Consider the following 26957-nt stretch of genomic DNA (forward strand, 5'->3'; position numbering starts at 1 on the left):
GAAGTTAAACAAAGATCAGGGCACGTGTACCATTGAAAATCTGGTCAGCAATGGAAGCTTTAATTTCTCTCCTCACAGATTCACTTTATGGCCCTCCCATGCAGGAAAAAAATAACTCCCTCCCTATCCACCTGCTTTTGGTCTAGACTGTGATGACAAATTTCTCCTTTGCATCATGGTCTCCCCATTCCAATAGGTTTTACTTCTAATAAATGGGTCAAAATTGTATGGTTGGTCAGACTTGGTGCGGTGGTAAAATTGGAACGCCCGATAGGTTGGAATTATCATTCTGTTGATCTCACATAAAGTGGATGGGTCGCTTATTCTCTGCTATTCTTAAAAAGAGGGGTGCCTAGGCAATAACTGCCCCCCTGGGGAAAGACCAATCAGAAAAGCTCACAACAATTATCTTTCGGTTCACACCGATCTATTTATTTGGCTAGGCTGAGATCAATTGAAATTACATATGTTTCTATCAGCAGCACCGCGATGAACGTCCATCAACTGGTAACTCTAGAAAGCCCAAGAAATGGTAATTCCATTGTAAATCTGTTCTTTCACTATGAGTGTACTACACCTTTACTAATGCCAACTTACAGTTCCATTCTGGCTACCATTTTTCTTTCCTAGCGGTTTGTCTTCATCCTTGACCTAAAGTTTCAAATGGGTAGGAAAGTATAAAATCACTTCTCAAGTAAAAAAATAAATGACAAAAAAATAAAAACAATTTTCAGCTCGTCACATAAAAGACAAAAGTCTGACAGCTTGGGCAGAAGCACACCGGACAAATGCAGGAAAATACACAAAGAAGTGCCAGCCCTGAAGCTAGCAATCACAAGGTCTGGATTCCTTGCACCCGTCATGTCCCTATAGTGCAAGTTTTCATTTTCTGGGCTAAATGAACACAGAATAAAACCGGAACACTAAAACGGAGGACAGATACACAAACATGAGACCAACATTAGACTTCAAAACTCTGGATCAGATGAAAAAACTCAACCTAATGGCTGTCAAATTAAATATATTCTGTTTAAAACTACTACTAACGCAATAAAACAAACAAAAAATAAATAAAACATGCGCAGTGTCACAACACTTCCCTTTTGCTCCCAGAATGCAAAGCGTGAGGAAAAAGCCATGGCAAGGTAGTCATGAGCTGCTGGGTCCTAATCTGATTGGCTGAAGGAAAAAAAAAAAGAAGATCACATTCTGGACACCTAATTATTGCCATGTGATGACACTCACAAAGCAGGTCTATATACAGTCTGTTAAATACATTCCATACAGCAAAGGGTAAATAATACACAACATAGGGAGAAAATATCTATTACCGGTAATTGGTTACAAACTGCAGCTGAAAGAGAGAACAAGTTCTATGCATTTACTTCATGAGCTTACGAATCGGGATCCGAGTCCTCCTACATCTCCTACATCTTCCAAGCTTCCATTGTCTAGTAAGGTTGCCCATCACAATAATGAGTCAATTGTGAGGCTTAGTAGGTATTAGGGGTCAGGTATAGGCACCCAATCCATTACCCCAGAAGTAAATGCATATTTGAGCACTCAGGCATTCTGCGTACGAAGGGTTCCAACACAAAGAAAGCACCTGATGTGCAAGCCCCCCGAGGTGCCCGTTTGTGCCGACAGCGCTGAACTAGGCCAGTCCAATCACCAATTTTAACACACAATGTATTTGACACTTTATTTTCTAAAATGTATAATTTACTACATCCCAAAATCAGAACTGGTTTCTTTGTGAATACAGGTGAGCAATTGCTTCCACCTTCTTCCATCCCAACACCGCCCAGTAGCCTCAGGTAACACGAATCACAAGAGGAGAAGTCGGCACTTGGAATGGCATCCAACAATGGTTATACTTTATTGCAAAAATATGTTTACAGCTGTAAAACAGCCCATGCGTTTCAGCCATCATGACTAAGGCCTGATGGCCGATACGCATTGACTGTTTTAAAGCTGTTATACAGTGCCTTGAAAGTATTCATACCCCTTGAAATTTTCCTCATTTTGTTGTCATGTTACAACCAAAAACATAAATGTATTTTATTGTAATTTTATGTGATAGACCAACACAAAATGGTACATAATTGTGAAGTGGAGGGAAAATGATAAATAATTTTCCAAATTTTTTAACAATAAATATGTGAAAAGTGTGGCGTGTATCTGTATTCAGCCTCCCTGAGTCAAAACTTTGAAGAACCACCTTTTGTTGCAATTACAGCTGCAAATCTTTTTGGGGATGTCTCTACCAGTTTTGCACATCTAGAGTGAAATTGTTGCCCTTTCTTCTTTGCAAAATAGCTCAAACTTTGTCAGATTGGATGGAGAGAGTCTGTAAACTGCAATTTTTAAATTCTTGCCACAGATTCTCAATTGGATTTAGGTCTGTACTTTGACTGGGCCCTTCTAACACCTAAATATATGCATTGATCTAAACCACTCCATTGGAGCTCTGGCTGTATGTTTAGAGTCCTGCTGGAAGGTTAATCTCCGCCCCGAAGAAGAAGGTATGGACAGCCGCACACCAAAAAACCTTTGAAATGTAGCCTTGGTATAAAAGGAAAAAGCACTACAAAGCACAGCAAGCAGTGGGGTATGTAGCTGACACGTTTCACACTGGGGTTCAGTGCTTAGTCATGAGCTAGGACTAAGCACTGAACCCCAGTGTGAAACGCATCAGCTACATACCCCACTGCTTGCTGTGCTTATAAGTGCTTTTTCCTAACAAGATGTTTGATATCCCTTTATCATTCGAAAAATATTAAAAAAATCTTTGCTGAGACATCTACTTACGACAGCTAAAGCATGTATTGCAGCTCTATGGAAAAGTACTGTCTCTCCTACTAGACCACAATGGTTTGCTAAAATAACAAAAATTCAACAAATGGAAAATCTCACAATGATGCTAAGGGTGCAGGAGGACAACTATCGCAAAATCTGGACTCTCTATATTATATGAAGGGAACAATTGACGTGAGGGGGAAGGAGCTGAGAGAGGGAAGGGAGAAGTGGATTTTTTTTCTCTCTTTCGCTTTCTTCTTCTTTTCCTTTCTCTCTTTTTCTTATCTTTCTATATTTATGTTCTATGTTTTAATTTCTATGATACTTTTTCTTCTTGTATTGGGGGATAACCAGGGTGGGGAACAGGGTAATGAAAATAGAACAATGATATGGGACTATAGTAGACCTATATAAAAGTGTGATTAAAATGATGAGATAGTTGAAGTAGAACCGAAAAACTGTTATTGTTGGTGAAAGAGTAACTGATGTTAAGGAAAGGAAGATGTTATGCTTAAAATAACAGAACTGTTGAATAGATTTATTTTATTAATGGTGTATTAATATCTTTGTGAAAGAAAAACTAAAATAAAGAATTTATAAAAGAAAAACCCTGACCAGTTTCCCTGTCCTTACTGAAAAAAAGCATCCCCACAACATGATGCTGCCTTCACCATGTTTCACGGTGGGGATGGTGTGTACCGGGTGATGTGCAGTGTTAGTTTTCCACCACATATAGCATTTTGCTTTTAGGCCAAAAAGTTACAATTTTGGTCTCATCTGACTAGAGCACCTTCTTCCATGTTTGCCGTGTCCCCCACATGGATTCTCGCAAACGGGACTTCTTATGGCTTTCTTTCAACAATGGCTTTCTTCTTGCCACTCTGGAGAGATGAGTGTTTGGATTATGTGTATTTTATAGTGGTGTTCCATTGTGGCAACAGTAGAGCATTGTACTGTGTTAGCCATCAAATACTGCAGAAATTGCGGAGTTTAAAGTGATTGCAAAGCTTTTTTTTTTATTAAAATAATAAACATATTATACTTACCAGATTTGTGGAGTGCACGACTAATAGTTGTCCTGTGGACAAATTCTCCCACCTGAGCTGTGGATCTCTACAGCTTCTCCAGAGTTACCATGGGCCTTTTGGCTGCTTCTCTAAAATAATGCTCTCCTTGCCTGTCAGTCTAGGTGGACGGCCATGTTTTGGTAGGCTTGCAGTTGTGCCATACTCTTTCCATTTTGGGATGATAGATTGAACAGTGCTCTGTGAGATTTTCAAAGCTTGGCAAAATTTTTATAACCCAACCCTGCTTTAAACTACTCCACAACTTATCCCTGACTGGTGTGTTCCTTGGCCTTCATGATGCGGTTTGTTCACTAAGGTTCTCTAACAAACCTATGAGGGCTTCACAGAACATCTGTATTTATACCGAGATTAAACTACACACAGGTGGACTCCTTTTATTAATTAGGTGACTTCTGAAGGCAATTGGTTCCACAAGATTTTAGTTAGGGGGTATTAGAGTAAAGGGGGTCGAATACAAATGCACGCCACACTTTTCAGATATTTATTGTTATAAAATGTGGTAAACCATTTATCATTTTCCTTCCACCTCTCAATTATGTGCTACTTTGTGTTGGTCTATCACATAAAATCCCAATAAAATACATTTACGTTTTTGGTTGCAACATAACAAAATGTGGAAAATTTCATGGGGTATGAATACTTTTTGAAGGCACTTTACATGCTTTTGCAATAAAGGATAACAATTCTTGGAGGCCATTCTGAGTGCCGACTTCTCCTCTTGTGGTTTGGATTCCTTGTGAGCTTCTGATGAATAGGCCATACTAAAACAAACAACCAATGTAACTGGAGACTTGTTCACACACTAAAGCTAGCCACAGATGGATAGAATTTTCAAATGAAAGAAAAAAAATAATTGTACAAAAATGCTCAGAACCTTCGAATGTCATATGGAAGATTTCATTCGATATTAGAAGAATTTAACTTTATCGAAGGAAAACCACATACACTGTTAGAAAATTGTTTGAAAACATTTTTTGTTCATGATCATTTTTATTTGTTCCCATTACTGCGGTCAAATACGAATATTAATTTGACCCACTAACGAATAGAAAAAACAAACTTTCTTAGAACATTCTTTTGCTAAGAATTTTCATTTCGAAAATTCTACCCATCTATAGACAGTTTAAGGCACAATGGACAGAATTTAGTACCAAGCAACATGTATCCTACTTTTCACTGGTTAAGTATTTTTAGTGCATCCCTATAGAAATACTCTACAATCCTCTTGGCTGCACCTTGCATTCGGTTCCGATACAGTAGACAACAAAGCTTCCCTTGTTTGTTCTCCTTACATCACCACTTCCTGGTGACAAGAAAAGTCTGAATGAAAAACTCACTATAGGGGTCATGAGACAGAAAGGCTTAATTGCCAAGAGGAAATAAGAGTTCTAACCACATGCCATGTCATGGGCGGCGGCGCTACATACAGAAGACAGACAACGGCTCTGCTTTCAAAAAAGTTTGAGAGTTCCAATACTAAAGGGCTCAAAGGCTGGCGAGATCTCCGGCATCATGATTTACAAATAACCCCAAACCCTTACAAAATGTTAAACCCTGCAGAAATATATTTTGATTCTAAGAAATTAACTGAAAGGTTGTTTTAAAGAGATGGGTGCCCAATTGTAAAAAAGGTACAGCTCCCGGTCCCCGCTCTGTAACGAGCAATCGCATGTGCCCGGTGGCTAAACGCGCCAGGTGGGCACACGCACGGGAGTTGGTGACGAGGGGGGGCTCGCCCCTGGCGCCGCGCACGCGCCCCTAGTGGCCACTTCGAGACCCAACGTATAGCTACGGGCTCTCACGCAGGGGAGCCGACCTGCCGCCGTATAACTGCGGCGGCTGGTCGGCAAGTAGTTAATGTAAAGGCCACCTATAGATGCATCCAAACAGAAATGGGCCAGTTTTACAAAACCAACCCACAGTATTCCAGATGCTAACAGAGTAAATGGGGGAATGTTATTGTAAATTATTTTTGCAACTTGTAAAAATCTGTCTTCGCAGACAATCATATTTGAGAAATATGATCCGTTCAATTGTTTAGCACACAGAGTATTTACAGTCTTAAAGATACCTGATACTTTAAAAAATTGCTAATTTTCTTATAATTCCAGCCATGACTATTTGTTACTGTACTCAATGATTTTCTTTAATAAAAAAAATCTTTGAACAGAAAAAATTGCTAATTTTCTAAAAGCTGGAGTATGGGCAAAAATGAATTTTGATCATTTGCACAGTAAAAAAATAAGTTGTCTATAATGATGTTTTCCATATTTCTGGCTGTTTCATTGTGTGTTACATATCGTACTTAGGCAGCAGTCTCTTTATGGCAATGAATATCAGGAGCTGATACTTGTACAACCAGGTGGGTTCAATGGAGCCTCCGATCAGGTCTGCCTGAAAAAAAATGACTGATCAGAAAGCCTGTGTGAAAGGGGCCTAGGACATGTTCCTTTTTTGTCAGTATGTTGGTGTGGTAGGAGGCCCATAGATGTCAATAGCAACGCATTAAAACGTATATCACGTGCAGTTCGATGCGCTAGAAACTGGTATTAACAAGCCTTGGTCACTTACTGTTTACCCTATCAACTCTAAATTCAAAAACACATTGAAAACACATGTCAACTGGCATCAAAACACATGTCAAAGCTGAAAGGAAACGCACACTGATGCATGACAACACACCTGCCTAAAGCTACAAAAAAAAAAAAAAAAACACATGTGTAGATCTAAATGGGCCCTAAGAGAGATATGCAAATTTGGTTTTCTCTATTAGTACATTTTAGTTACTAGTGGAGTAGCTGAGCTAAACAAACATCTGCTGGCTTCTTATATCTCTTGGAGTCCCCAACAGTGAGATCTCCCCGCCATGGATCCAGGCTCGGTTCCTGCTCAGCTTAGAGATTCAGATACTCCTTTTTCCCTGATGTACCGGCCAGCATTAATAATTACCGTTTCTCAGAATACAAATGATAAAAGGCATTATCTCCACTAACTGATCTAGGAAAGAAGAAAGCACCTCCACTGTGGGCAGCACTTTTTAGAAATATCACAGACAGCTGCTGTAGTGCAAGGGGGTCTGGCAGTTGAACAAACAAAAAAACACATTAGTCTGGGAACTAATTATTCACTTATGCAATGAACCCAAAGAATAAGCCTGGTATTTATGTGAAGACTTTATATTGTAAGTGCCAATGACACAAGTTTACAGCAAAAAGTTTAAGGCTTGCTGCAAATGAACACCAAAGTGTACTAGGCCCAGTTGTGTTAATGCCAAGCATCCATTACTAGTACCAACATGGTGCTGGAACAATGGCCGTGAGCACAGGAGGAGCGCTATGAGATGAATATGTGTGACAATGAAATGTGATGTGGAATTATAGTTTTTTTTGTTTTGTTTTTAATAGATTTTTTATTTTCCAATTCTGCCTGTGACAGTGGTCTCCAAACTGCAGCCATTTGCTTGCCTTTATCCGGCCCTTAGGACACTAACAAGAGTGTCCTTTGACACAAACAGTGGAGAACAATTCCTCTCACTGACACCAACAATGGGGAACCATTCCTCTCACCGACACCACCAACAATGGGGCATAATTCCTCCCACTGACACCAACAATGGGGAACCATTCCTCTCACTGACACCAACAATAGGGAGCCATTCCTCTCACCGACACACTAACAATGGGGAACCATTCCTCTCACCAACACCACCAACAATGAGGCATAATCCCTTCCACTGACACCAACAGTGGGGAACCATTCCCCTCACTGACACCACCAACAATGGGGCATAATTGCTCCCACTGACACCAACATTGGCATACCATTCCTCGCACTGACAACAATGGGGCATTTTTCCTTCCACTGACACAATGGTGGAACACTATTGCTCCTACTGACCACCAGCAATGGGGCACAATTCCTTCCACTAATATAATCAGTTATGCACTATTCCTCCTACTAATACCAGTAATGGGGCACTATTCCTCCTTCTACTGACAAGCACTATACGATTTTTATTTCTCCCACTGACACTGGGGCAATTTATTTTTCAACTGGCAACTCCAGCCCCCCTGAAGTCAGAAGGACAGTAAACTGACCCTTTGTTTAGAAAGTTTTGAGACCCTCGATATGAGAGATCACTAAAGTCTTACAATTATTTTTTTCCATTGTGGATAGAGTAGTTTTTGAACCTCTCCCAGGTGTTTATTGTGGTTTTTCCTCTCTGGTGATTCATTCCTCTGTCACCAGCACTCAATATAAGAGAAAATGGAAACATTTCAAATTGTCACCGGGTTAAAATCTTCTAGCGGGGACACTAGATTCGGTGACACTAGGATTTATTTTACTTTTATGCAGTCTTCTCTCACTTCCTGTTTTGAGATTGAATGTGAAGGAACATCCCACAGATCTAAAACAAAAATGGGGTCGATTTACTAAAGAACAACAGGATTACCAATCACATGCAAGGGGGGGGGAAAAACAGTATTCTGTATGCATATGATTGGATGATGGAAATGAGTTGCCTTTTACTTAATTTACTAAGAGAAGTAAAAACTGCCTTGCAAAGTGAACAGCTTATTTGCCTTTAGTAGATCAAGCCCAATGACTGCTGTTGTAACCATTCCCTATTGAATCCTAAACATTTTAACTTTATGTTTTTTTGTTTTTTTTTTGTGAATTTTAAGTGACACAAACATGAGAACAGACCATTTACCACATTTATCAGCGTAAAACCTGCACCCTAACTTTAAGAGGGAAGTTTCAGGGGAAAAAAAGTTCTACGGCCCCCTACGTATAACACGCAGGCACAGTTTACCTCTATTTTCAGGGTAAAAAAGTGAGTGTTATACGCCAATAAATACAGTACTTAATATATAAATCTGCCTACAGAACTGGAACTTCTCTCAACACTTTTTCATGTTGATTCTACCATTAATGTAATTTATGCAAAATGCACATGTCCTGAAAAAAAGAGGACACCCCAACATGTGCATGCTGGGACTGTACAATTTCTTCAGTAGGGAAGACTCTGAGATTTATGGAATGATCTTCTATAGCAGGGGTACTTTCGATACAAAGGGCCAGTTTACTGTCCTTCAGGCTTTAGGAGGCCGGACTGTGGTCAGTGGGAGTAGAAAGCATTAGTGCCCCATCGTTGGTTTTAATGGGAGGAATAATGTTCCATTGATGGTATCAATAGGAAGAATAGTGCCCCATTGATGGTGCCAGTAGGGGGGAATGGTGCCCAATTATTGCTGTCAGTTGGTGGAATAGTTCCCCAAGGGCCAGATAAAGGCAAGCAAAGGGTAAAATTTTGCCCCCAGGTCACAATTTGCAGACCATTGTTCTATAGAAAACAACCAAAGTACTGCCCAGGTATCTGCTGACAACTGCCACGTGTCTGCCAGGTAGCCTCCTAGGTGAATGAAAGATCTACACTGTGGCTTATTAAGTAAAAAAGAAACACAGATAAAAATATATATATATATATATATATATATATATATATATATATATATATATATATATATATATATATATTAAAGAAATAAAAAAGCAAAGCCAGGTTAACCAGTTTTCTATGGATAAATGGAACTTTGATGTCATTTAGTTTTGTATTATACTCTTCGATCACATGCTAAGCCTATAGGAGGGAAAAACATTTCAATCTGGTCTACAGGGAGTGCAGAATTATTAGGCAAATGAGTATTTTGACCACATCATCCTCTTTATGCATGTTGTCTTACTCCAAGCTGTATAGGCTCGAAAGCCTACTACCAATTAAGCATATTAGGTGATGTGCATCTCTGTAATGAGAAGGTGTGTGGTCTAATGACATCAACACCCTATATCAGGTGTGCATAATTATTAGTCAACTTCCTTTCCTTTGGCAGAATGGGTCAAAAGAAGGAATTGACAGGCTCAGAAAAGTCAAAAATAGTGAGATATCTTGCAGAGGGATGTAGCACTCTTAAAATTGCAAAGCTTCTGAAGCGTGATTATCGAACAATCAATCGTTTCATTCAAAATAGTCAACAGGGTCGCAAGAAGCATGTGGAAAAACCAAGGCGCAAAATAACTGCCCATGAACTGAGAAAAGTCAAGCGTGCAGCTGCCAAGATGCCACTTGCCACCAGTTTGGCCATATTTCAGAGCTGCAACATCACTGGAGTGCCCAAAAGCACAAGGTGTGCAATACTCAGAGACATGGCCAAGGTAAGAAAGGCTGAAAGACGACCACCACTGAACAAGACACACAAGCTGAAACGTCGAGACTGGGCCAAGAAATATCTCAAGACTGATTTTTCTAAGGTTTTATGGACTGATGAAATGAGAGTGAGTCTTGATGGGCCAGATGGATGGGCCCGTGGCTGGATTGGTAAAGGGCAGAGAGCTCCAGTCCGACTCAGACGCCAGCAAGGTGGAGGTGGAGTACTGGTTTGGGCTGGTATCATCAAAGATGAGCTTGTGGGGCCTTTTCGGGTTGAGGATGGAGTCAAGCTCAACTCCCAGTCCTACTGCCAGTTTCTGGAAGACACCTTCTTCAAGCAGTGGTACAGGAAGAAGTCTGCATCCTTCAAGAAAAACATGATTTTCATGCAGGACAATGCTCCATCACACGTGTCAAAGTACTCCACAGCGTGGCTGGCAAGAAAGGGTATAAAAGAAGAAAAACTAATGACATGGCCTCCTTGTTCACCTGATCTGAACCCCATTGAGAACCTGTGGTCCATCATCAAATGTGAGATTTACAAGGAGGGAAAACAGTACACCTCTCTGAACAGTGTCTGGGAGGCTGTGGTTGCTGCTGCACGCAATGTTGATGGTGAACAGATCAAAACACTGACAGAATCCACGGATGGCAGGCTTTTGAGTGTCCTTGCAAAGAAAGGTGGCTATATTGGTCACTGATTTGTTTTTGAATGTCAGAAATGTATATTTGTGAATGTTGAGATGTTATATTGGTTTCACTGGTAAAAATAAATAATTGAAATGGGTATATATTTTTTGTTTGTTAAGTTGCCTAATAATTATGCACAGTAATAGTCACCTGCACACACAGATATCCCCCTAAAATAGCTAAAACTAAAAACAAACTAAAAACTACTTCCAAAAATATTCAGCTTTGATATTAATGATTTTTTTGGGTTCATTGAGAACATGGTTGTTGTTCAATAATAAAATGAATCCTCAAAAATACAACTTGCCTAATAATTCTGCACTCCCTGTACAAGCGGAGAGATCCTCAGACCAACTAAGGCCATCCATTCATTGCTCAGGAGTATTAACAGATCCTGACTGCCAGGACACTTGAGATAGGACGCCTGGCTTACATGGGTTAGTTAAACAACTTTTCTTATCTAATGATGCAAGAGGCACAGAGCTTTATAAGGATAATAAGAAAATGTCCGGCCAAGGATTTGCACTTATCCAAAATACCAAATGTGTGAACAAGTCCCCGGGTTACCAGTTGCTTTTCATGTTGCTGTTTATTAATTGACAACCTTCTTTTAGTAAAGCACATTTTTAAATAAAGAATTAATTTAAAAAATACACACATGTAAATCTCTAGTGCCTACATTTACCCTTTATGATGCTTTGAAACCCCCCCCCCCCCCCTGCCTCTTCCCGACAAACCTTGCCGTTGGTTGTCGGGGTATGCGGGCGGGGGCTTATCGGAATCTGGGAGCCCCCTTTAATAAGTGGGCCCCCAGATGCCGGCCCCCCACCCTATGTGAATGAGTATGGGGTACATCGTACCCCTACCCATTCACCTGGGGGAGTTACTCCCCCCCCCCCCCCCGAGTTCTGTAAAATGTAAGGCCCTCTTTTATTCCTAAAGTCAATAGATAATACCCCATCACTTCCAGGCACACAAGCTTTACTATTCTCACAAGCGATGACAGGAAGGAGTGCAACATTTATGGACTTGGATCACCCCAAATTTTGGGAGGACCTGGAGTGCTCAAGGGGAGGTTAAAGTGGAGGTTCTCCCGAAAAAAAAAATTTAAGATTAGATTGATGCTCATTTTGTCTAGGGGAATCGGCTAGTTTTTTTAAAAACAAAGCAGTACTTACCGTTTTAGAGAGCGATCTTCTCCGCCGCTTCCGGGTATGGTCTTCGGGTCTGGGCGTTCCTTCTTGATTGAGAGGCTTCCGACGGTCGCATCCATCGCGTCACGATTTTACGAAAGTAGCCGAACGTCGGTGCGCAGGCGCCGTATAGAGCCGCACCGACGTTCGGCTTATTTCGGCTACTCGTGACGCGATTGATGCGACCGTCGGAAGCCTGTCGGAAGCCAGTCAATCAAGAAGGAACGCCCGCTCCCGAAGACCATACCCGGAAGCGGCGGAAAAGATCGCTCTCTAAAACGGTAAGTACTGCTTCGTTTTTAAAAAAAATAGCCGATTTCCCTAGACAAAATGAGCATCAATCTAATCTTAATTTTTTTTTTTCGGGAGAACCTCCACTTTAACAAGTACATACAGTTGCCTGAGTGCTGGCCTTTCACTAACATACATTTTCGGAAAGTTTTTACATTTTCGGAGGGGTTGTAAAGATTAGTTTTTTATTTTCTAAATAGGTTCCTAAGCTAGTGCATTGTTGGTTCACTTACCTTTTCCTTCAATTTATTTCCCTTCTAAATGTTTTTCTTCCCTTTGTCTGAATTTTTTCTGTTCTCCTCGGTAAGCTTGCCCCCATCATCCGAGCCATTGTGGCTGGGGGTTAGTCAGCGTGCTCGCCCCCTCCCTTGGGACTACAACCCTGCGGGGGGACGCTGTGAACACTTTTCAAAGTAAAGTATTACATTTACTAAGGGAAATTAGTGCAACGTGCAAAGTGCACAATCTATATGCCTTTAGTAAATCAACCCCTGTGCATATAGTTAATAGCATTGTGAGCCTTGGATGCAAATAATTGGCCAACACAGGGATGTAGTCCCAAGGGAGGGGGCGAGCATGCTGACTAACCCCCAGCCAGAACGGCTCGGATGATGGGGCAAGCTTACTGAGGAGGAACAGGAAGTGAGAAATTCAGACAAAGAAAAAAAACATTTAGAAGGGAAATGGAAGGAAAAGGTAAGTGAACCAACAATGCACTAGCTTAAAGAAGTTGTAAAGGAAAATGTTGTTTTGCCTAAAATTAAATGTCTGCAAGGTAGACAGACAGAATAGTGTAATGATTATGTTAAAAACCAAGTAAATACCTATTAAATTCCTTCATCTATATCACCTCCGGCGTTCTAGTTTCTGTTCTCTCATTCACTTCCTGGTTTGCATCGCTCGTTCATGCAAGAACTACATTTCCCAGTATGAATTGCGGCACGCCCAGAAGTCTCTAACACGTAGAGAGCGTCCTGCCACACAGATGTAGTTCCCAGGAGGGGATGAGCAGGTTACTGACCACCGCAGTAAAGCCTCCCTTCACGGTGGTCAGTAAAATCAGACAAGCAGGAAGTGAACAGAACAGAGAAGAAATAGAGCAACTTCTGAGCAAAAACGAACAATGAGGAAGTGAAAAGAGGAATGTCTGCAGGTAAAGGATGCTTATTATGAAAAAAAATGTTTTCCTTTACAACCCCTTTAAAGGAACCCATTTAGAAAACAAAAAACAAACCTTTACAACCCCTTTAACAAAAAGCTTATACAGTCTATAAAACCAGATTTATCAAGCTGTAGCAAAGAAAACCATGAACTCTGATGCAGATGAAATATGGTGGTGCAATTGGCTGCATACCATCTTTAAAAAAATTAAATAAGGTCGGTAATGAGAAAGTATTAGTCCCCGTTCACCTCTATGTAATGTGGAAACAAACGTGCATAGATGTGTACATTCTGACAGTTTTAGGTTGTTAGGTTGAGCAACCCATTCATGTGAATAGGCTGTCCAACACAAACAAAACATTGAGGTGGTCTGCACATGTTCCCGTGGAGCACAGATGTAAACAGGGTCATAAAATAATTAAAAACCATGCCAATTGTTTGCATCCAAGACTCACAATACTGTTAACTATGTACTCAGGGGTTGATTTACTAAAGGCAAATAGATTGTGCACTTTGCAAGTTGCACTCATTTCCCTTAGTAAACGTAATACTTTACTTTGAAAAGATTACCCAATCAGGTGCAAGGAAAATACATTTTTGCTAGCACATGGCTGGATGAAGGATCAGCAGAGCTTTACCACAATGACTAAGCTCTGGGGAAAATGAATGCAACTGCCTTTAGTAAATTCACCCCACAGTGTACAACAGAGGAAAAAAAACCTTTGTAGCTGTGGAAAACTTTGCACAGGGAACTCTAGTTACAAATGCTAGACAGCTGCCTATTGCAAACCTCTTTGGCACAACTATAGCTGTAAAAGCAATATATTTTGGTTAATGTACTAGGTTACATGGAAATCTTGTGTAATGCTAGTCTGTCCAAAACACAACTGAGGAAACCAAGGCCCCTCCCTTCCTAAAAGTCTCCATTTAATTATTATACAACGTTTGGCTTTTTAAAAAGGAAAATATATTTTATATATATATATATATATATATATATATATATATATATATAGATAGATAGATAGATAGATAGATAGATAGATAGATAGATAGATAGATAGATAGAAAGTAAAACAAAAAACAAAGTAAAAGTATCTAAAAAAATACATACATAAATACTATAATGTGTCAACATGTAGCCAAATACAAAACTACAAAATGTATTTTCCCTTTAAGATAAAACTAAATTCAGGTGTAAAGTTTCAAAACATGAATTGTTCAATGAGCCCTAATCAGTAGCTGTATAAAAAGTTCCGAATACTAAGACTTCAGTGATTACTTTCGATTTTCCTCAATTACCATGGCAGTTTCAACCTGTAAAGCAGCATTAATAACGTGATCAGGAAAAAATAAAATAAAATAAAAAATATAATATTAAAAAAATATATAAAAATAAAAAAAATATCAAACTGACCTTGTCTTCCTAAAATGCAGTCTGTTCTGGAATTACACATGGGCCTGCCATAGATAAGAGCCAGGTCTAAGAATAGCCCACGTCTACAATCTGGGCCTGATTACAATACCTAATGTCTGCCAAGTTTATTTCGTCTAAAATAGTGAAAGTTTGTAAAACTGGTGGCGATCAGAACTCTGGGGTCACAGCAGAGCAATCGTCCAAGTTAGATGGTTATTTGCACCTTACCGCAGCCCGGGAAAAAGGAACCTTAGAGGAGAAGAAAGAGGGTGAGACAGGCAGAGCTTTCCGGCTAACGCAGAGAGAGGACTAGAGAGAGCGAAGCGAGGCGGTGAAATGTGAGAGCAGGCCTATGAGTCAATTTCCCCAACGCTGCAGCTCCAGTCAGGGGACAGCTGCACTGATATAAACTTCCTAAATATAGCCGAGGAATGCCAGGGGGGAGAGCAGGCATAATCTGTCCTATACTTGCTGGGTCCTACCCACCTTGGGCTACCAACAACCAGATGGAGCAACGTCAACAGGCGCTTTACTGTAGGTATAGATGGCACACAACATGAAAGTTCACAGGAAGGAAATGACAAGGGAGCGCAGAGTTTTGTGGTTTGGTTGACAGATCACACTGACAAGTGACAGTACAGTAGGTGGTACTGACAGGGCCGGACTGGGAGTAAAAACCAGCCCTGGAAAAAATGTCATACCAGCCCCATAGCATTATTATACCAGCCCAACAACATAACGTCATTATTTTCTTGTTCATAAAAGGGAAAATTATGCATTGTAAAGCACAGTTGAAGAGTGTATTATATATAGATAAGACCGATATGAAAGCACATAGTCCTAGGGATATATAACAGCAAATTACAGTTAAAAGTGGTAAAAGTGGAGCAATCATCAAGGGGGACACCTTACATCAACTCCCCCTTACATCAATGACCCCCCCCCCCCCTCTCAGACTGGCCTGGCGGCGCTGTCACTGACCACCTCTCAGGTGCACTGTGCAGGGATCAGTCAGTCGGCTCCAGCTTGGTGGCTCTGGTTTTCCTATTGTCTCCTCTCCACAGTCCACACACGTCTGACTTCTCCCGTGACCCCCACCATTGACTCCTCTCCAGACTGCAGACATGATATAAAACAACAGATGGTCAGAGGTTGCAGACATGATACAGGAGATGTCAGAGGCTGTGGGCATGGTACAGGAGATTTCAGAGGCTGTGGGCATGGTACAGAAGATGTCAAGATGGCAGAGGCTGTGGGCATGGTGCAGGAGATGTCAGAGGCTGTGGGCATGGTACAGGAGATGTCAGAGGCTGTGGGCATGGTACACAAAATGTCAAGATGGCAGAGGCTGTGGGCATGGTACAGGAGATGGCAGAGGCTGTGGGCATGGTACAGGAGATGGCAGAGGCTGTGGGCATGGTACAGGAGATGGCAGAGGCTGTGGGCATGGTACAGGAGATGTCAGAGGCTGTGGGCATGGTACAGAAGATGTCAAGATGTCAGAGGCTGTGGGCATGGTACAGGAGATGTCAGAGGCTGTGGGCATGGTACAGGAGATGTCAGAGGCTGTGGGCATGGTACAGGAGATGTCAGAGGCTGTGGGCATGGTACAGAAGATGTCAAGATGGCAGAGGCTGTGGGCATGGTACAGGAGATGTCAGAGGTTGTGGGCATGGTACAGGAGATGTCAGAGGCTGTGGGCATGGTACACAAAATGTCAAGATGGCAGAGGCTGTGGGCATGGTACAGGAGATGGCAGAGGCTGTGGGCATGGTACAGGAGATGGCAGAGGCTGTGGGCATGGTACAGGAGATGGCAGAGGCTGTGGGCATGGTACAGGAGATGTCAGAGGCTGTGGGCATGGTACAGGAGATGTCAGAGGCTGTGGGCATGGTACAGGAGATGTCAGAGGCTGTGGGCATGGTACAGGAGATGTCAGAGGCTGTGGGTATGATACAGGAGATGTCAGAGGCTGTTGGCATAGTACAGAAGATGTCAGAGGCTATGGGAATGGTACAGAAGATGTCAAGATGGCAGAGGATGTGGGCCTGGTACAGGAGATGTCAGAGGCTGTGGGCATAGTACAGAAGATGTCAAGATATCAGGGGCTGCAGGCATGGTACAGGAGATTTCAGGAGCTGCGGGCATGGTACAAGAGATCAATGCAGCCTCAACAGTGCCCATCAAATGCAGCCTCACTGTACCCATCATTGCAGCCTGACCGTGCCCATCATTGCAGCCTGACCGTGCCCATCATTGCAGCCTGACCGTGCCCATCATTGCAGCCCGACCCTGCCCATAATGCAGTCTCACCCTGCCCATAATGCAGTCTCACCCTGCCCATAATGCAGTCTCACTGCAGTCAGTGTCTGTGCCCAGAGGCGTAACTAGAACCTTCAGGGCCCCTGGGACCTCTGGTCCCAGGGCCCTTTCTAATGATTCTGGTGTCCTTTTCTCCCATCACGGGGCCCTTGATTTTGGTCCTGCAGAAGGACCCCTTTTACACAATTGAACTGATTGGACTACCCATTGTTTTGTATGGGGAGGTGGATGTAAACAGACGTGTCCATTTACACCTGCCTGCATCCGCTCCAATGAAAAAAGATGGATGTAGATTCCCCATCCGTCTAGCAGATTGGATGACAGTCAGAGAACCATAGTCCATAGAGAACAGCAGTGTGTGACCGTGTCCACTCTGCACAAGTGAAGCAGACATGGACCCATCATCCGCCTGCTCAGCAGGGATCAGCGGAGAGTTCCCCCACTGAGCAGGTGGATTTGCTTGGCAGAGTCTGCCCATGTGAAAGGGCTCTAAGAGAGAGCTCTGTGGACTGTAATGTAAAGGGAAACTGATGTAAGGGCCAGTTCACACCAGACGCAGTTCCGTACAGTTTTGTGCGCATTTTTACTGCACTAAAAATGCATGCACAGTGTTTTCCATGTATTCCAATGGCTCTAGTTCACACCATGCAGTTTCCGGTGCAGAAACTGACTGAAAACTGACTGCATGGTGTACTAGAGCTATTGGAATACATGGAAAACACTGTGCATGCATTTTGTGCAGAAAAAAAGCACACGGAACTGCGTCTGGAGTGAACTGGCCCAAAGAGGTACTCTTGGAATCCTGATGTAAGGGGGTCTCTGATCAGCAAAGCCCCCACGTACATCAGTCACCCTTTACATCACAGCCCACAGAGCTCTCCCTTACATAAGTGTGCTCAGAGGTTGGCGAGATGAGAGGGGGGGGGGGTGTATTTCCCTTACCAAAGATGAATAAATCAGCAGCGCGGCTAAAGTTTTCACACTCGCAGCTTGCAGACACACAGAGGGAGATACCCGCTGACTGTGAGTGTGATGTACACAGTGTAGTGGAGGAAGAGGAGGGAGCGGAGCGCTGCAGCCACAGCTTAGCCCAAAGCAGCCTCAGGGCAGGCCAGTCCGGCCCTGTTGGCCGGGAGGAGAATCAAGAAGACAATAGCGAATATTAATTTGCTATTGTCACACAACTGGGTGGGCTCAGGGCTTAGTGCTTTGCACCCTGAGCCCACCCTTTTTTGAAGCCTATTAGAGCCTCTGGCTCTAACCACGTTAAGAAACCCCATTGGAATCCATGCATCTGGTGCATGTAGATTAGTGTGGGCTGGATGCATGGATGAGGGGGCGGCACCCCTGTGCCCTGTATCCACTGAAGTAGAGACTGACCTATCATATGACAAGTGGAGTCCGTCAAACGAAGGCGCCTGTGCGGCAGGCCTGTTAGGGACTTTAGATTGGTGGTAGGGACTGATGTGAATGTACAATATATATATGTGTGTAAAGTGCTGCATAAATTGGCAGTGCTACAAAGGGACATGTAATAAATAAAATAGATAAAAGAGATGTCCAGCAGACAGAACTCACAACATGAAAGTTTGCATGGGTATTACAATTATTATGATATTATAAAAGTGTGTGCTGTAAAAGATGATTCCTGGAGTCCAGCTTTAACAATTTCGACTTACAACATTCTGACCTGCTTGTTCTAGACCAGTGATTCAAACACATCAAAACCATAGACAGCCAGGAATTTAAAGCAAAGAGCTGGGCTAACACTAAATGACTGCAACACAATAATAAATTAACCCCTTAGATCCTCAGGAGGAAAACAGATTGTGCTTCCCCCCCCCCCCCCCCCCCCACAGAGCGCAGCAACACGTCCTACTTGCAGCACTCTAACCAGAAAGGGGCGTGTCAGCTGTCAGATCTGGTGACAGCAGAGCAAGAAGTGTGTGCTTTATTAGCTCTGCCTGACACCCCCTTATAGCAATATGCCAGCCTGCCAGGGCATCATCTGATGGGTGCAATGTCTTCCTGTTCCTGGCTCAGTGTGTTACAGATCTGGATCTATATATATATATATATATATATATATATATATATATGCCTTTAGATCTGATGCAGGCTGCATTTAAATGACCGGGGGTGCTCATTTTCTAATACAATCGCCATGTGCGAGTTTTCCAGATTTTCCTGCGATCTGTGACTATGGATTCATTAGAAGTGCTTGCAGCAATCTGAGCAAGCAATGCCCCCCTCCCTCTGCTGTGCTCCCCTTTCTTGGTCTGTACAATCGGTATTTGTATGTCCCTGGAGTAAAGGCAGAGGCAGCAGTGCTGAGCCATCCAGACAGACATCGGGAGAGGGATGCAGAGGGAAGGACTGACACACACACACACACACACACACACACACACATTACACACATTGCACACACACACACACACACACACACACACACACACACATTACACACACATTACACACACACACACACATTACACACACATTACACACACACACACACACACACACACACATTACACACACAGGGAATAGGAGGCTCAGGCTGAGCCAGCAGCAGCAGCAGCAGCACAGGGAGGACTCAGCTACTGCTCATGTTGTAGAGTGGTGGGGAGGGAAGGATGGAGGAAAGGGGTACAGAGGAGGTATGAGAATGACAATCGCCCACAGAGGCAGCAGATGGTGTCAGGAGGATCAGGATCACATAGGAGGCACTCATAGAAGAGGAGCCCCTGCCTATACACGGGGGCACTGCAGGTCTTCTACCGATCAGGTGTAAAGCCCCCCCCCCCTATTGATCAGGCAAACTTAGCCCCGATCACTCCCCCCCCTGTTCTCCAACCGAGGACCTGGATGATCAGGATTTCATTCAAATCAATTTGTTACCTTGTGCTCTAAGGGTGGTCGGCGCCGTTAACTTCATCTCCTCTGCCACGTGACCCTGCAGGAGAAATAGTGGGCGGTGCTGGCGCCGCACGGGACGATGGAACTCATCTGAAGTTCAGGTCTCCTGCTCGGCTCCTCCCCTCCCTCAGTCACATGATCGCTCCAGTCCAGTGAGTCCACACAGCGGGTTAGATGGGAAGGAAAGTGCGGCGGCGAGCATGGCGGCCGTAACCCGTCGGCGGCCGGCCCACCGCTGCTTTACTAACATAATGTGACATGCATGACACTGGAGTGACTGCAGCTAGGCATAGGGCAGCCACCCAGCCCTGCATATTTGCAAAATGCGGCCGCAATGGCGGCCGGCGGCCGCCGCCGTGGCACACAGCTGATAAATTTGACTGACAGCAGGCGGCCTACCGGGAATTTTCCCGGTATCCCGGTAGGCCAGTCCGGCCCTGGGTACTGATACTTGTGATGAAAAGACTGTTATTGTGGCTTTTTATGCAAGAACTTGCTGTATTTATTTATTTCTTACTTGTAAGGTGTTGGATGTTATTTCACAATGTGCAACTAGTTTCCAATGACTGAAAATGGTATCCATGATTAGAATTGCCAACATCTGAAGGTAAATGATATGGGCATCATATTTGATATCATTTTTAGCCCCCCTTCCCCTTCGGGGCGATTGCATGCCAAATCGCAGCATATTGCCGGTGTTCTATCGACAAGCGCCCACTATTGAGAATGCGCGTCACAACAGCTGAGTTTACGATCAGCTGTCGTGTCGGCGAGAGGGCGCCTGTGCAAAATAGCGTCCACTTCTCGATAGAACACTGTGTACTGCTGAGGCACGTTCATGTCTGTGAGGGGTGGATTTTTACACGATGGGGCCGGATTATTAAATGATGGGCAGTGCTGCTAAAATAGGGGCGGATTTTTTTAATTATGCCTAGTGCTGCAAGACACATAGGGTCAGATTTACGTACCGCCGCGTAAAACTGTGCGGGCGTAACGTATCTGATTTATGTTACGCCGCCACAACTTACACGGGCAAGTGCTATATTCTCAAGGCACTTGCTCCGTAAGTTGCGGCGGCGTAGCGCAAATCGGCCGGCGTAAGCCCGCCTAATTCAAATGTGGAAGGGGGGGCGTGTTTAATGTCAAACTACTGTGACCCGACGTGATTGAGGTTTTTGCGGAACGGTGCATGCGCCGTCCGTGGAATTTCCCAGTGTGCATTGCTCCAAAGTACGCCGCAAGGACGTCATTGGTTTCGACGTGAACGTAAATGACGTCCAGCCCCATTCACGGACGACTTACGCAAACGACGTAACTTTTTCAAATTTAGACGTGGGAACGACGGCCATACTTAACATTGGCTGCGCCTCATATAGCAGGGGCAACTATACGCCTGGGAAAAGCCTAACGTAAACGTCATAACTTTACTGCGTCGGCCGCGTGTACGTTCGGGAATTCGCGTATCTAGCTAATTTGCATACTCGACGCAGAATTCGACGGAAGCGCCACCTAGCGGTCAAAAAAAAATGCAGTTTAGATCCGACGGCGTTAGAGACTTACGCCTGTCGGATCTAATGAATATCTATGCATAACTGATTCTAAGAATCAGATGCATAGAAACGACGGGTCGGATTAGGACTCACGACGGCGTACATGGCGCTGCGCCGTCGTAAGTCCTTTAAGAATCTGGGCCATTTTCTTGTGAAAAAAAAAGAATCTGGGTCATATTTACTAAACACTCCCCGCAAACATCCAGGAAGAATAGCGGAAATAATCCACCCCATCAAGTACTAATCTGCCCCTCTCCCTCGTGAACATGCCTCGGCAGCGTGGAGCACAATCTGGCAAAAAAAAAATCAATCTGCTATTGTGTGCAGGCGCCGTCTCGCTGTCACAACAGCTGATCGTAAACTCAGCTGTTGTAATGCGCATGCGCAGGTCATCCCAGGCACTATTCATTGGGGGGAGCACTTTGACAGAACACTGGCAATGGCACCATCCGAATCGGTGCGGCGACGCAAGCACCGATTTCCAAAAGTATTACCTGCACTACTTTTGGCGACTTTGAGGGCGATTTCAATAGACATCTGTGCATGAATCCGCACAGCTGTCTTTCAAATAACCCCCCGAACTCGCAATGAAATGCAGGTTTGAAATCATGCGAGTTCAGCTGAACGCACACAATTTCAAACCTGCCTCCAATGTGAATGTACCCTTAACCACTTAAGAACCGCCTCCTGCACATTTACGTCGGCAGAATGGCACGGCTGGGCACAAGCACGTACCTGTACGTCCTCTTTAAGTGCCCAGCCATGGGTCGCGGGCGCGCACCCGCGACCCGGTCCGAAACTCCGTGACCGCGACCATGGGACCCGATCACCGACGGTGTCCCGCGATCGGTCACAGGAGCTGAAGAACGGGAAGAGGTGTGTGTAAACACACCTTTCCCGTTCTTCACAGTGGCAATGTCACTGATCGCCTGTTCCCTGATATAGGGAAAGGCGATCAGTGACGTCACACGTCCAGCCCTGCCCGCCTACAGTTAGAAACACATATAAGGTCACACGTAACCCCTACAGCGCCCCTTAGTGGTTAACTCCTAAACTGCACTGTCATTTTCACAGTAAATAATGCATTTTTATAGCATTTTTTGCTGTGAAAATGACAATGGTCCCAAAAATGTGTCAAAATTGTCCGATGTGTCTGCCATTATGTCGCAGTCACGCCGCTATTAGTGGTAAAAAAAAAATATTAATAAAAATGCCATAAAACTATCCCCTATTTTGTAAATGCTATAAATTTTGCGCAAACCAATCGTTAAACGCCTATTGCGATTTTTCTTACCAAAAATATGTAGAAGAATACGTATCGGCCTAAACTGAGGAAAAAAAATGTTTTTTTATATCTATTTTGGGGATATTTATTATAGCAAATATAAAAAAATATTGTTTTTTTTTTTTTTGAAATTGTCGCTCTATTTTTGTTTAGCGCAAAAAATAAAAACCATAGAGGTGATCAAATACCACCAAAAGAAAGCTCTATTTGTGGGAAAAAAGGACGCCAATTTTGTTTGGGAGCCATGTCGCACGACCGCGCAATTGTCAGTTAAAGCGACGCAGTACCGAATCGCAAAAACTGGCCAGGTCCTTTACCTGCATATTGGTCCGGGTCTTAAGTGTTTAAAGGGGCTGTAAAGGTAAAAAAAAAAAAATCCTAAATAGCTTCCTTTACCTTAGTGCAGTCCTCCTTCACTTACCTCATCCTTCCATTTTGCTTTTAAATGTCCTTATATCTTCTGAGAAATCCTCACTTCCTGTTCTTCTGTCTGTAACTACACACAGTAATGACTTTCTCCCTGGTGTGGAGTGTTGTGCTTGCCCCCTCCCTTGGACTACGGGAGAGTCAGGACGCCCACTAACACACAGCTCCTTTTTCTATCTGCAATGTAGAGAGTGGAGAGTCCTGATTCTCCTGTAGTACAAGGGAGGGGGCGAGCACGACACTCCACACCAGGGAGAAAGCCTTGCATTACTGTGTGAAGTTACAGACAGAAGAACAGGAAGTGAGGATTTCTCAGAGGAAATAAGGACATTTAAAAGCAAAATGGAAGGCTGAGGTAAGTGAAGGAGGACTGCACTAAGGTAAAAGGAAGCTATTTAGGGAATTTTATTTTACCTTTACAACCCCTTTAAAGTGTAACTCCACTTTCGTGGGGAAAGAAAATAGCAAATAAAGAAAAAATAGCATGTACAGTTGCAATACAAGTCATATTGTAATTGAATGTTATTAAAAATGACCTTTCCTTTTCAATCTGCAGCCACTGTAATTTTTTACAAATGCAATGCAAAGTGGCTACATGGAGTTGTTCTGTACACAGGGGGCCAGATTCTCAAAGAGATACAACCTATTTCCTGATACGCCGTCGTATCTCTGAGTTTGGCCGGTCGTATCTATGCGACTCATTCATAGAATCAGTTAGGCATAGATATGCCTAAGATCCGACAGGTGTAACTGTGTTACAACGTCGGATCCTAACTGCAATTTAAAAATGGCCGCTGGGGGCGTTCTCGCTGATTTACGCCGAGAATATGTAAATCAGCGAGATACGCCAATTCACGAATGTACGCGGGCCCGACGCAGTCACTTTACGCCGTTTACGTAAGGGTTTTCCCGGCGTATAGTTACCCCTGCTTCTATGAGGCGCAGCCAATGTTAAGTATGGCCGTCGTTCCCGCGTCGAATTTTGAAATTTTACGTCGTTTGCGTACGTCGATTCACAAAACCGATGGACGCAAGTTACGCTCACGCCGAAACCAATGACGTCCTAGCGACGTCATTGGGAGCAATGCACGCCGGGAAAATTCACGGACAGCGCATGCGCAGTTAAAATAGGCGCGGGGACGCGCCTAATTTAAATAATACACTCCCCCTAGCCGCGGAATTCGAATTCCGCCGGAGGATTAACGATACGCCGACGCAAGTTTTGAGGCAAGTGTTTTGTGAATTACCCACTTGCCTCTAAAACTTGCGGCGGCGGATCTTAAATCACATAGGTCACGCGGATCTAAAGATCCGCTAACCTATGTGAATCTGGCCCAGAGTATGTACTGACCCAGGGGTTGACAAATTTGCTTGGAATCTAGGAGCCAGGTAAAAAAGTTAGGAGCCAGAAAACGCGATGTCCCGACGAGCTTGCGCGCAGAAGCGAACACATACGCGAGCAGCGCCCGCATATGTAAACGGTGTTCAAACCATACATGTGAGGCATCGTCGCGATTGGTAGAGCGAGAGCAATAATTCTAGCCCTAGTCCTCCTCTGTAACTCAAAACATGCAACCTGTAGATTTTTTTTAAACGTCGCCTATGAAGATTTTAAAGGGTAAAAGTTTGTCGGCATTTCACGAGCGGACGCAATTTTGAAGCGTGACATGTTGGGTATGAATTTACTCGGCGTAACATTATCTTTCATAATATTAAAAAAAAATGGGGATAACTTTACTGTTGTCTTATTTTTTTAATTAAAAAAAGTGTAATTTTTTCACAAAAAAAAGTGCGCTTGTAAGACCGCTGCGCAAATACGGCGTGACAGAAAGTATTGCAACGATCGCCATTTTATTCTCTAGGGTGTTAGGATAAAGATTATATATAATATTTGGGGGTTCTAATTAGAGGGAAGAAGATGGCAGTGAAAATAGTGAAAAACAACATTAGAATTGCTGTTTAACTTGTAATGCTTAACTTGTAATACCAACGGCCACCACCAGATGGCGCCAGCTCACATCTGGTGGTAATAACTTGTAATACCAACGGCTGACCACCAGATGGCCCCAGCTCAAAAAAAAAAAAAATTTTTTTTTTTTTTTGCCCCCCTTCCAAGCCAAGTCGCCAGGACCCTATTTCTAGTCGCCATGGCGACCTGGCGCCCGGGATTTGTCGAGCCCTGTACTGACCACTCCCCAGAAACAATTTCCTGCTTATGTGATTAGCTCACTAATTTCCCCAAAAGTCTGCATTAAGAAACAAGTCAGATTTCAGGCACCCCCTGCAACAAAAATGACATTTTTGGTGAGACATTTCCAATAGGAACATGTCTAAAGGGATGCAGGCCCAGCAGCTTTCCTCAGTGCTCTGCAGCTGCACACCTGACTGATAATTATGAAACCACTCCCATCAGATTCACTATGCACAGAGGTACAGACAAACACACATGGATTTCTTCAGAATAACAAAAAAAAGTAGGAATCTGCAACAAAGTTTGTAATAATCCTTGCAATGAACATCGATCACCCAGGGAGGAATGTTTTTTTTCTCAAAAGAAGTGGAGTTACTCTTAAGGCTTCATTTCCACTGGCGTTTTTACAGCCACTGTTAGCCTTTTTTACAGCTTAAAAACGCCTGTCCATGTTTATTTTGTAAAAAAAAAAAAAAAAAAAAAAATTTGGTGAGCTGCAGCTTTAAAAAATGCCGCGGTAGCGTTTTTGAGCGTTTTTATGCGTTTGAGCGTTTTTTAACGTCTGGCGTTTTTACAGCTCTACTCTGGAGCTTCAGAACGCCCTGGTCCTGCGTTTTTTTTTACAGCTCAAAAACGTCTATGCCATTTGCAGCTCAAAAACGCCTATGTGGGCATGATGCCATAGAATAACATGGACAGGCGTTTTTAAGCTGTATAAAACGCTCAGAAAAGTGTCTGTAAAAACGTCAGTGGAAATGAAGCCTAAGTTACTTTGACCAAACAGGATGCCAGAAGTCTATCCATTCATAAGCAGTCTCTGTAAGATAGGTGCTCATCAACAGGCCAGGTCTGACAGGTTTCAGACTATGCCTTCAAAAATCGTAAATGCATACAGCGCTATCTCTATGGATCAGTACGGCTCTTGTAATCAAAACAAAAGACACGCTAAAATCTGTTGATTTTGTTCCCAATTCACTAAGGGAAGCTTCACACCACCCTGCTGCGCTTTTTGCTGAAGTGCAGCTAGCCTCCAGTTTTTATGCAAGTCAGCTGCGCTTTCCCATAGACTTCTATGAGGCCCTGCAGTTTTGGTGCAGGTTCAGAAAGCACACTAAAAGTCCTGCATGCTGCATCTTTGGTTTTTAAAGGGATTTTAAAACTTTAAAAAACGTAGCCGCCTGACAAGTCGCATTCCATTCTGTACAATGCAACCGTTCTAATAGAAGCGACTCAAGCCACTCCAACTTCGAAAAAGGTTCCTGTACTTTGGGGCGACTTCAGAGTGGCTTGCTGTGTGAAGCGGCACGTAAAACAACCCATTCAGTTTAAAATAAAAAATGAAAAGGCAAAACATTTTTAGGTTTACTTTTATACAAGTACATGGTACAGCAAGCAAACCTCAGAAATTTGG

General features: G+C 43.3%; 1 protein-coding gene across 7 annotated transcripts in view; it reads right to left on the reverse strand.

Annotated features, from left to right (window-relative positions):
• The window catches only part of MYO18A (myosin XVIIIA), a 475424-nt gene that overhangs the window by 309771 nt on the left and 138696 nt on the right, over positions 1-26957 (reverse strand). For 2 of the 7 annotated variants that reach the window (XM_040338546.1, XM_040338543.1), the window contains exons 1-3: positions 14851-15372; positions 1101-1179; positions 598-651 (exon numbers count right to left, since the gene is read on the reverse strand). The exons of 4 other annotated variants lie outside the window; for them this stretch is intronic. In XM_040338546.1, the coding sequence (XP_040194480.1) occupies positions 598-651; positions 1101-1139 (93 nt within the window). In that variant the 5' untranslated portion in view covers positions 1140-1179; positions 14851-15372. Of the gene's footprint in view, positions 1-597; positions 652-1100; positions 1180-14850; positions 15373-26957 lie in introns of those variants that run through there. One more of the 7 variants, XM_040338544.1, reaches the window with a different exon arrangement.

This window comes from Rana temporaria, chromosome 2 (assembly GCF_905171775.1).
Source record: "Rana temporaria chromosome 2, aRanTem1.1, whole genome shotgun sequence".
NCBI classification, from domain to species: domain Eukaryota; kingdom Metazoa; phylum Chordata; class Amphibia; order Anura; family Ranidae; genus Rana; species Rana temporaria.